This window comes from Rattus rattus, chromosome 2 (assembly GCF_011064425.1).
Source record: "Rattus rattus isolate New Zealand chromosome 2, Rrattus_CSIRO_v1, whole genome shotgun sequence".
Classification (NCBI taxonomy): domain Eukaryota; kingdom Metazoa; phylum Chordata; class Mammalia; order Rodentia; family Muridae; genus Rattus; species Rattus rattus.
In genome coordinates, this window is record NC_046155.1 from 63050974 (window position 1) to 63062406 (window position 11433).

The following is an 11433-nucleotide window of genomic DNA, read 5'->3' on the forward strand; positions in this document are numbered from 1 at the left end:
ACAATGTGGAGGGTGGTAGGTGAAGTGAGTACCTACAGTTCGTAACCCTTTGCCTGTCATTAGCTTTCATGGACCGCTGGGTGCTGTGAGGTGTGCCTAGAATCTATTTGGTGAATACAACTCAAAAAAGTGCAAGGCATACAGGGGTTGGGGGATTTAGCTCAGTGGTAGAGCTTGCCTAGGAAGCGCAAGGCCCTGGGTTGGGTCCCCAGCCCGAAAAAAAAAAAAAGAACAAAAAAAAAAGGGCTGCATACAGTCAGAAACAGTTCATTTTCATACAGTGACAGTGGGTGTTTCTGACCAGATACTAGCACCAAGTATCTGGAGTGAGGAGGTGGGACCCTGGCTCATGTCACCTGAGCAGTGAGGAGCAGACTAAGGTTTGGGGTGGGGTAGGGAAACCCCCCATTTTACCCTTGGCATGGGAAAGATGGGACTGAGGGGCTGGGACTGACACTTGCAGGTTTGAGGGTTTGTTTGCTTGTTTTGTTTTTGTTTTTTGATCCCTTCCTGTTCCTCCAGCACAAGTAGAAAGGAACACTCAGGCCCATCTCCATGGAAACCTGATACCTGTTCCTGTGGCTTTCATTTAACTCTTCCTTGTATCTTTAATGTGTCTTTGCACATACAATGTTCAGGATTCCTGTCTGGCACAGGGAGACTACAGTCATGGCATCCAAAATCAAGGGTGGACCTCCCAAGCAACCAAAGGTGACTCCTGATCTGCCATCTGACAATTTACAGCAGCTACATGAAAATAACCCAGGTAAAGCACGATGGGGTTGGGTCAGGGAGGAGATACTGAGAATGTAGATCAGTTGCCTAACATGCAAGAAGCTCTAGGTTCAGTTCCCAGCGCTGCATAAGACCAGATGTGGTGGCCCAAGCCTCTACTCCTCAGGAGGCAGAATTAAGATCAAAAGTTCATGGTCATTTTCACCTACTTGGCAATTTCAAGGCCAGCGTAGACTACATGAGACCTTGTCACAAAAACACAAAAAGTGAGGAACAACATAGTTTCTGCCCTGTCCTTAAAGTATAGTCTGATGCATGTAGGTGGAGCACAGGTCATTTATTGGGAATCATATAATATTTCCAACATGAAAAGTATTTTCAGAACATGTTTGTGGGACGTATGGTATTCTTATACCTTAGTGGAGCTGCAAGGGTCCTAGAGCTTCTCTTGGCCTGTGCAGTTGTCATACCCAACATGTCTCAGTAAGGACATGGTTTACAATGATTTGAACCTGGACGTCTTGTACATAGTTGTCCCCCAGGTCGCCTTAATTGTATCTTGCCTACACAGATATGACTCAGTCTACATGTGTTCTAAAGACTTTGACGTATAATCTAGGGCAGACCCCTGGTGCAGGTATTTCTTCATGTAGGATGATCGAAATGGCAGACAACTTGAAAGTTATTCCGTTCTTTCTATTCAATGTAGGAACCAATCTGGCCTTTGAAACTGGTGGAGAAAGCACTTCTTTCCAAGAAACAGGTGGACCAAAGCCAGGTGATGTGTTAAAGGGATTTTCACTGTTGGTATATACTTCAGAAAAGCACACTTCTGCTCTTGTAACACATACTCTGTGTAAATTCTGAAGCACAGGACACTCCTCCCCACAGGAAACATGGTGTTTTATCTACATTGAATTCAAAGCCAGTAGGTTTGCTTTCAGGCTAAACATATAAAAATGATGGCACAAACTACCCTGGTCTACCTTTAGGAACCATTAGTGGTTTTAGAAAGTTGTTTGAAACTAACATGCCTCAATGCTAGAAGGTGTTCATCAGTAGGGAATGGAAGTGCATTTCACAACTTGTTCTTGTACACTGCCTGTTACAGTGCTCTTTACTAATTCACTTTAGAGATTTTGACTGTGCATGTGCAGTGAGGAATATTGTACTTACAAATAGTGGTTTTAGTTTCTTTCTTTATTTTGTTTTGCTTTGCTTTTGAGAAAGGATCTCACCATGTAGCTAGCCCTGGCTGGCTTCTAACTCAGTATCAGACCAGGCTGGCCTGTCTGATCTATCTGCTCTGTAAAGTGCAGTGTTAAATTAAATACACATACCACCATGACCAAAAATGGTGGGGTTTTGTTTGTTTGTTTTGTTTTGTTTATTTATAATACTGTGAAATCTTAGAAAAGTGGAAGAAATTATCTAATTTTTTTGTATTTTTAATGTTAGTCATTGTAAGTGCTTGTCTCATTTCTTTGTTGTGTGGTGTGGTAGTGAGGGCCAAGGACTCTGAAACAGCTCACTACTGTTGTTTACATTGTATAAATAGCACACACAATGCAGAGTTAAAGTCAAATGTTAATATGTTAGCACTGTATTATCAGAATTAATCTGGTTCTGAGATACTATGTCAGATATTAGTCAGATAATCTGTGTTAAAGATCAAAGTCAGAACCAATTGTGAGTTATTAATATAAGAACAGTTTAGAAATTGTCCAGGATTTATGACAGGGTTTTAACTGAGTCAGAAAGCACTTGCCTAGTATGTTCATTCTGGTTTCCATCCTCAAGATGGCAATACAGTTATCCATGAGTTAATTCATTTTGTTCCTTGAACTATTCAAATTGTGTAGATTTCTGTTATATTTTTCTAAAAAACCTCCAAGACTACATTAAATACAGCATTTATTTCACCATGCAATAATCTCTGAACATGTAAATGGAATGCTCTCACATTTTCCAGAAATCAGCCAAATGTTCTGCTTCATGTGTCCTTGAACTAGAAGATACTTTGTACACTGATTAAATGATTAGACTTAAATGATTTCTTACACAGAAATTAAACAATACTTTTGAAAATATTTTTGTACACTTTGGAAAATTTCTTTAGCTATGTTTTACATTTAAAGTGCAAGTATCAATTTTTCAAATTACAGTGATAGCTGCTATAAATTTCCACTGAGAAGAAGGAGTGGAATACCCTTGAATGTTAAAAGGGTGACTGTATGTTGGTACCAAAGATTTTTCTAACTTGACTACAAGTAGTATTTACCTTATTAACTTAACAACAAATATTTATAAGGATTTTCAATACAGGGCCTAGTAAGAAATCTTTTAATGAAAGGAAGAGAAGGTATGTGCTGAATGTAAGTCATACTGTCCAGAACATTGAGTGGAAAATTGACCACTTCCTAAAACTCCAGCATGAACAAAGGTAAGATCCTTGGGTTTCCTATTTGGTAAGGACTAACTGATATTTTCTATTTGTTGGAACTTGTACTGAAAACTTCATATAGCTTGGGTTTTCTATAGAAAATAACTCCTTTCAGATTATACTGCGACATTATAACCACAGTAAGCTGTATTGCTTAGCTGTCAGTAAAGATGACTTTTTTGTCTTGTCAAGTTAATATATTTGAATTTATTCACCATAAAGTATTTGTGTGCCACCCTTGAATGTTATGCCTGGGTTAACATTCAGTATCTCAAAACACATTCCATATAGCAGATATTTAATCATATCGAAAAAAGACATAAATCATATAGAAGAATAATCTATACATTTATGAAAAAAAGTTGACCCTTTAGTACATTACAAATATGAAAATATGCAAAAAACTATGTGCTCCCCTAAAGTGAGGAAGTGAGTAAGCCTCTGCTGAATTCTCTGATGGTCGTGGATATGCATACTCACAGAACCAGTTCTTCAAAAGGAGAAAATAAAGAAGAAGCTGTGCAGAAGATGAATACTTGTGGAATGTTAGGCAAATACTAATTACAATTCTCCCTAAGTTTTATAAACCTAAGGTATTTGAAGTGATTTCTTTAAGCCAATGGGAAACAGATCCTGTTAGTGTAAAACCACATAATCCACCTCATTTTCCATTTCCCCGTCAGAATGTTTTAGATGCTGTTTCCCAGTCCTCCATTGGTAGCTTAAGTGAGGACAAGTCAGTTGTGCCTTGAATGTGCTGTCTTCATTTCGAGAAGGGATAACACAGTGTCCACTGTTGTCTTTTACAGGCAGAAACTTTATCAGGACTATTCTCATCAGTTTTTGACTTTGGCTGTGATGTGGAATATAGATGTAGAGCAAGTCAAGAAGCATGCCGAAAAACTCTCCGTGAGTATCAGGCTTAGCTTTGAAGGAGTCCATTGTGTCAGCATCAGAGGTAGCAGCAGAGGTTTCCTGCCGCAGGACATGAGCTCAGGGAGACAAGGAGGGTGGTGGATGTGGTGAGGAGAGATGGGCCTTCCTCCCTGACTTGTTTCTTTTCCCTGTGGAGAGATGACGAGGAGGGTGATGATGGGTGAGGAGCCAGGTTGGTGGGGACATCTGGGGATGAGCAGGTAGCGCTGGTGCAGAGTGCAGGGAAGGTGGGATTGTGTCCTGGAGGGATCCCCCAAGGTGCAGATGCTGGAACAGTGGAGGGCCTCAAGTAGCCTTCTGACACAGGGATCAGGGATGCAGAGGACCCATGTGGCTGTGGCTGTGGCTGTGGCTGTGGCTGTGGCTGTGGCTGTGGCTGTGGCTATGGCTGTGGCTGTGGCAGGGCAGATGGAGACTTAGGTGTCAGTGGTTGGAGTTCAGCCCAGCCCTGTCCCCAGAGGAGAAGAGGGAAAAGGTTGCCATGCAGTGATGGACCTGTGATGGTGACTGAGTCACCTTTTCCCTGGAGGTGAGAATGGGGTTTTGGGGACAGGTACTGGACTCTGTGGTGCCTCTGGGGTTCTTTCTTCCTGCTGGAGGATGGAGCTGTCTTCTGGAGATTCTGACTTCCAGAGGTGGGGAAGCAGAGGCTGGAGTACTGAGGGAGATGGAGATGCTGTCCGGTCCAGGTCAAGTCAGGAGCATGGACTCTGGAATCCCACCAATTGGATCGCAGTCACGGTCCTGTTACTTGGTAGTTATGCTAACTCAGAAGAACAATTTACACTCAGGGCCTTGGTTTCTTCAGAGTGGAAGGAGAGGATAAAGTCCCCATCTCACAGAATTCGTTTAACATTTTCTTTTAGATGTGCATTCATGTATTGGTCCAGGGCAGTATCTGAAGTAAGTTTTTCTAGAATATAACCCTGTTAGCATGGGTTTGTGTGTGCAAATGCAGTGGGTTCCTACCTGGTGGAGTGACGTATGATGGGGACAACTCAAGGTAGGTTCTAAAAACCCAAGAGAGTCCGCAGATTTGGAGGCCTCCTATAGGTAGGTTTTCAAGTCTTCAGGAACTGAAGCTATGTTTTGAATACTATTAAAACAATATTCATATTAAGCAAATGAAATTCAAAATGTCAAAAATACTTGCTTTACAGTATTGAGTCTAAATGAAATATTGAATTATTTTGGCAAGCTGTTCATTTTAATAAAATGTTATATATTGTCTTATGTTTGTAGAATATACTTGATGAGCAACAAAAGCTTTTTCAACAATTTCAAGGTATTCGTATGCAGAAAATAGAAGAATTTAAGGAGTTATGTGATCGACACTTAAAGGTGTGTTGGACTTCTTGTTCAGAGGGGAAATGAAAATACTGTCTCTCTTTCCTTCCATACTGGGGTTCATATATATGGTTTATAAATCTAAACTTCTTCATTCCTTTTCTTACAGTATTACCATGTTAGGTAAACCTAACTACTAAATGACCATCTTCTTTCAGGTTTCATTCATGGTGGTAGGTTCCTTTCAAATCAGGAGTTGGTACATTGGTAAAAATATTACCCAGAGTTATACTTACTGTTTGAAGGAAGCACTGTTTTTTTTTAAACTTGAATATTTCTTATATACATTTCGGTTATTCCTTTCGGTTTCCGGCAAACATCCCCTCTCCCCTCCCCTTATATGGGTGTTCCCCCCACCCTCCCCATTGCCGCCCCCCCCAACAGTCTAGTTCACTGGGGTTCAGTCTTAGCAGGACCCAGGGCTTCCCCTTCCACTGGTGCTCCTACTAGGATATTCATTGCTACCTATGAGGTCAGAGTCCAGGGTCAGTCCATGTATAGTCTTTAGGTAGTGGCTTAGTCCCTGGAAGCTCTGGTTGCTTGGCATTGTTGTATATATGGGGTCTCGAACCCCTTCAAGTTCTTCCAATTCTTTCTCTGATTCCTTCAACGGGGGTCCTATTCTCAGTTCAGTGGTTTGCTGCTGGCATTCGCCTATGTATTTGCTGTGTCTCTCAGGAGCGATCTACATCCAGCTCCTGTCGGTCTGCACTTCTTTGCTTCATCCATCTTGTCTAATTGGGTGGCTGTATATGTATGGGCCACATGTGGGGCAGGCTCTGAATGGGTGTTCCTTCAGTCTCTGTTTTAATCTTTGCCTCTCTCTTCCTGCCAAGGGGTATTCTTTTTCTCATTTAAAGAAGGAGGAAGCATTACATTTTGATCATCCGCCTTGAGTTTCATTTGTTCTAGGGATCTAGGGTAATTCAAGCATTTGGGCTAATAGCCACTTATCAATGAGTGCATACCATGTATGTCTGTCTGTGATTGGGTTAGCTCACTCAGGATGATATTTTCCAGTTCCAACCATTTGCCTACGAATTTCATAAAGTCGTTGTTTTGATAGCTGAGTAATATTCCATTGTGTAGATGTACCACATTTTCTGTATCCATTCCTCTGTTGAAGGGCATCTGGGTTCTTTCCAGCTTCTGGCTATTATAAATAAGGCTGGATATGAACATAGTGGAGCACGGTTTTTTTATATGTTGGGGCATCTTTTTTTATATGCCCAAGAGAGGTATAGCTGGATCCTCAGGCAGTTCAATGTCCAATTTTCTGAGGAACCTCCAGACTGATTTCCAGAATGGTTGTACCAGTCTGCAACCCCACCAACAATGGAGGAGTGTTCCTCTTTCTCCGCATCCTCGCCAGCATTTGCTGTCACCTGAGTTTTTGATCTTAGCCATTCTCACTGGTGTGAGGTGAAATCTCAGGGTTGTTTTGATTTGCGTTTCCCTTATGACTAAAGATGTTGAACATTTTTTAGGTGTTTCTCAGCCATTCGCATTCCTCAGCTGTGAATTCTTTGTTTAGCTCTGAACCCCATTTTTAATAGGGTTATTTGTCCCCTGCGGTCTAACTTTTTTGAGTTCTTGTATATTTTTGGATATAAGGCCTCTATCTGTTGTAGGATTGGTAAAGATCTTTTCCCAATCTGTTGGTTGCCGCTTTGTCCTAACCACAGTGTCCTTGCCTTACAGAAGCTTTGTAGTTTTATGAGATCCCATTTGTCGATTCTTGATCTTAGAGCATAAGCCATTGGTGTTTTGTTCAGGAAATTTTTTCCAGTGCCCATGTGTTCCAGATGCTTCCCTAGTTTTTCTTCTATTAGTTTGAGTGTGTCTGGTTTGATGTGGAGGTCCTTGATCCACTTGGACTTAAGCTTTGTACAGGGTGATAAGCATGGATCGATCTGCATTCTTCTACATGTTGACCTCCAGTTGAACCAGCACCATTTGCTGAAAATGCTATCTTTTTCCATTGGATGGATTTGGCTCCTTTGTCAAAAAATCAAGTGACCATAGGTGTGTGGGTTCATTTCAGGGTCTTCAATTCTGTTCCATTGGTCTATCTGTCTGTCTCTGTACCAATACCATGCAGTTTTTATCACTATTGCTCTGTAATACTGCTTGAGTTCTGAGATAGTGATTCCCCCTGAAGTACTTTTATTGTTGAGGATAGTTTTAGCTATCCTGGGTTTTTTGTTATTCCAGATGAATTTGCAAATTGTTCTGTCTAACTCTTTGAAGAATTGGATTGGTATTTTGATGGGGATTGCATTGAATCTGTATATCGCTTTTGGGAAAATGGCCATTTTTACTATATTAATCCTGCCAATCCATGAGCATGGGAGATCTTTCCATCTTCTGAGGTCTTCTTCAATTTCTTTCTTCAGTGTCTTGAAGTTCTTATTGTATAGATCTTTTACTTGTTTGGTTAAAGTCACACCGATGTACTATATATTATTTGGGTCTATTATGAAGGGTGTCGCTTCCCTAATTTCTTTCTCGCTTGTTTCTCTTTTGTGTAGAGGAAGGCTACTGATTTATTTGAGTTAATTTTATACCCAGCCACTTTGCTGAAGTTGTTTATCAGCTTTAGTAGTTCTCTGGTGGAACTTTTGGGATCACTTAAATATACTATCATATCATCTGCAAATAGTGATATTTTTGACTTCTTCTTTTTCCGATCTGTATCCCTTGACCTCCTTTTTGTTGTCTGATTGCTCTGGCTAGAACTTCAAGAACTATATTGAATAAGTAGGAGAGAGTGGGCAGCCTTGTCTAGTCCCTGATTTTTAGTGGGATTGCTTCAAGTTTCTCCATTTAGTTTAATGTTAGCGACTGGTTTGCTGTATATGGCTTTTACTATGTATAGGTATGGGCCTTGAATTCCTATTCTGTCGAGGACTTTTATCATGAAGGGGTGTTGAATTTTGTCAAATGCTTTCTCAGCATCTAATGAAATGATCATGTGGTTTTGTTCTTTCAGTTTGTTTATATAATGGATCACGTTGATGGTTTTCCGTATATTAAACCATCCCTGCATGCCTGGGATGAAGCCTACTTGATCATGGTGGATGATTGTTTTGATGTGCTCTTGGATTCGGTTTGCCAGAATTTTGTTGAGTATTTTTGCGTCGATGTTCATAAGGGAAATTGGTCTGAAGTTCTCTTTCTTTGTTGGGTCTTTGTGTGGTTTAGGTATAAGAGTAATTGTGGGGAAGCACTGGTTTTTATAGCATGGCTTTCTCCCATAATCAGATTTCTTCTAGATACTGACAAATCAATGTAAGAAGTCAATACATCCTGTGTTTCTTGACTCCTTGTGCTTTTTGCATTATTGAACTGTTATTACATTTTTCCTTGGACAATTAGAATGGTAAGATGAAGCCCATAAACATGATGGAGCAAAACAATAAGAACAGTTAGTATATTGAGAATTATCTACTGTTTACTTAAACAGTACTTACATACTAACAAATTATTCTCAACCAAGTATATAGATATTTTAGAATTACTTAATTGTTGTATGCTTAAATTCATTTTCTGAGTTATTATTTAATGCCTTGTGTTCCTGTTAAATTTCCTTCATCCAGGTTAATTGATATAGGTCCAAACAGCCAAGTCAAAAGAATTTATTCTGTTTTGTAGTACTTGATGTACAGTGGGATACATGTATGCAGAACAGCTAATTTGCAGTGCTTCTGATTAGTGGATATCAGGCTGTAGTCTTTCTGGGGAATGGGGAAGCTTTTCAAAATCACACTGCAGGTTTGAGGTAGCTGTTAGTTTGATCCTCATTCAGGGCTGCACTTTCTGAGTTCTCGCCATTCTCTATGATGATAATACTATATACTGCTGGAGCATCTCCTCCCTTTCCTGTCTTAGTCCAAATTTCTCTTCCTCCATACTCCTCCTTTCTCTTCCCTTTCCTCTGTCGTCTGATCTTTAACTTCTTCATATTTTCTTCCTTTCCCCCTTCCTCCCTGTATGACCTCGAATGTGTATGAATTTCCTATTCTGCCAATAAGATTTTGTTATATCCAGATTGCATATTATAGCATCCCCATACATTTATGCTACTCCTGTCTCTTCTTTTGTTTTTCTACCGAAATATTAATCCTTCTAGTGAGCCATAGGCATTAAGCTTCATTTCACCTGCATTGCTCACCAAGTTGGCCATCAATTCTGATGTTAAGTTTTGGGTTATTTCTGTTTCTCTGTTCACTTAAGTTACAGAAATATGAAAGTAATCATTTAATAGTTCTATAATTTTTCTACACTACATGTCACAGAGTTTGTTTATAGACAGTTTCCCTCTATGTAGTTACACTAGCTGAGTTATTATTTAATTTACTGGAATTTACTATGTACTTGTACTTGAACTTGCAGTGATCCTCCTACTGCTAGAATGGAGTGATAGAATTACACATATATATGAAAAGGTCTCTCTGCTTAGTGCAACAGGTTTGATGTAGTGTGTCCTAATCCATTCATTGTTGAACATTCAGTCCTGGACATAAACATTTCTCATCATGATCACACAAAGTTCTGAATCTCCACTTGTAGCAATATTGTACTGAGCAATTCAGTTCCATATTTCTGTGATGGATATTTTGAGTTTCATATAGCACACAGTAAATTTTACTTTAGAATAATTAATGTCTATGCCATTTTTTATAATAATACTAGCTTTGAAGTAACTTTACAAGTGTGAAGGGAGATGACCAGAGGTGACTTCTACTTAAACATAGCTTTTGGTTTTAGAATCTACAGGCTATTAAGAGGTGTCGCCGAAAAGCTATTGTTGAAGAAGCCAGGAAACAAATGGACTGCTTGGAAAGGAAACTTACTGAAGAAACTGTAAGTAGAGTATTTTTTAAATGGAGTGTTAGGAAAAAATTAAGCATTAAATCTTTCATTCCTAAAATGTTGTGATATGTATATTAATTAGCTGTTTAACAATTCCAAGGTTCATGTAAACCAGCAGGAAGAAAGGGAAGGCAATCAGTCATCACTTCTATCCTTGGTATTCTCATAATACCTTGAAGAAGGAAGCTCAAGCACCAGAATAAGTTTCTATAACATGATTATTTTCTGAATCTCTGATGACATGAAACTAATTCTAATGAATATGAATCGTTGTTCACAACTGTGAGGGGACAGAAGAATGTTACTGAGAATGTTTTGTTTTGTTTGAAATTTATTGCGCATGTAGAGTACTTGATCATCAGGGATATATCAGGTCTCCTGTACAGTTAAATCTCATGTCCTGTGACTTCCTGTATGTATACCCTGGGAGATCTTTACTTAGCAACATTTGATTTAATAAACATGAAATCGTTTCAGACTATTGGGATGAATTATTTAATCACATTCTTTTCTGACGTTCCTGAGTTTCACCCCTTCTCAGACAGAAAGGCCCCATGCCCTGTGGAGGTGGTGTGTTGTCGCCTGCGTTAATGCATGGGGCCAGGTGTAGTCCAGGCCACTTGTCTCACTGTGCCCTGTTGTGTAGAAAGGAGACAGTGTTCAGCTTCTCCCATTTTCTACAAGTGGAATTGCATTCCTCCACAGTGAATGAGGGCTTCCCTGCTGGATCACTTTACTGTCTAAAATTTGCATTATCCAAAAAGAACTTCCCCCTTTGTGCAAAGTGCCAGTGAGCCCAGAGAATTATTTCTTTAATCATATTATTATATAATGTCCTATTACTTCCAGCTTTGAGTGTCTCCTACTCGAGATATTGTACCTATCCTTACCAGGCGTGGATAGTCTCCATAGTGTTTTCCCAGTGTTGAATTTTATTCCTCTCTCTCTCTCTCTCTCTCTCTCTCTCTCTCTCTCTCTCCACACACACACACGCCCCCTGTGTGTGTGTGTGTGTGTGTGTGTGTGTGTGTGTGTGTGTGTACCTATTCCTTTTTGTGTGTCTTGCACACATGACCCTCTGCATGTTGTGGCCAGAG

The 11433-nt window shown here is 39.8% G+C and overlaps 1 protein-coding gene across 1 annotated transcript; it reads left to right on the forward strand.

Moving 5' to 3' along the window:
* Window positions 1-642: 642 nt before the first annotated feature.
* Window positions 643-10733, forward strand: LOC116893870 (X-linked lymphocyte-regulated protein 3A-like). The gene is made up of 7 exons (XM_032895594.1): window positions 643-766; window positions 1445-1513; window positions 3061-3178; window positions 3988-4087; window positions 5357-5455; window positions 10232-10327; window positions 10437-10733. Exons 1-7 carry the CDS (start codon window positions 670-672, stop codon window positions 10503-10505), a joined length of 648 nt encoding a protein of 215 aa, XP_032751485.1. The 5' UTR covers window positions 643-669; the 3' UTR covers window positions 10506-10733.
* The last annotated feature ends 700 nt before the right edge of the window (window positions 10734-11433 follow it).

Coding starts and splice junctions, on each gene's coding strand:
- LOC116893870 (XM_032895594.1), top strand. CDS start 670: ATGGCATCCAAAATCAAGGGTGGACCTCCCAAGCAACCAAAGGTGACT. Junction 1,514..3,060: donor AACAGGTGGACCAAAGCCAG/GTGATGTGTTAA, acceptor TTTTCAATACAG/GGCCTAGTAAGAAATCTTTT. Junction 3,179..3,987: donor AAACTCCAGCATGAACAAAG/GTAAGATCCTTG, acceptor TGTCTTTTACAG/GCAGAAACTTTATCAGGACT.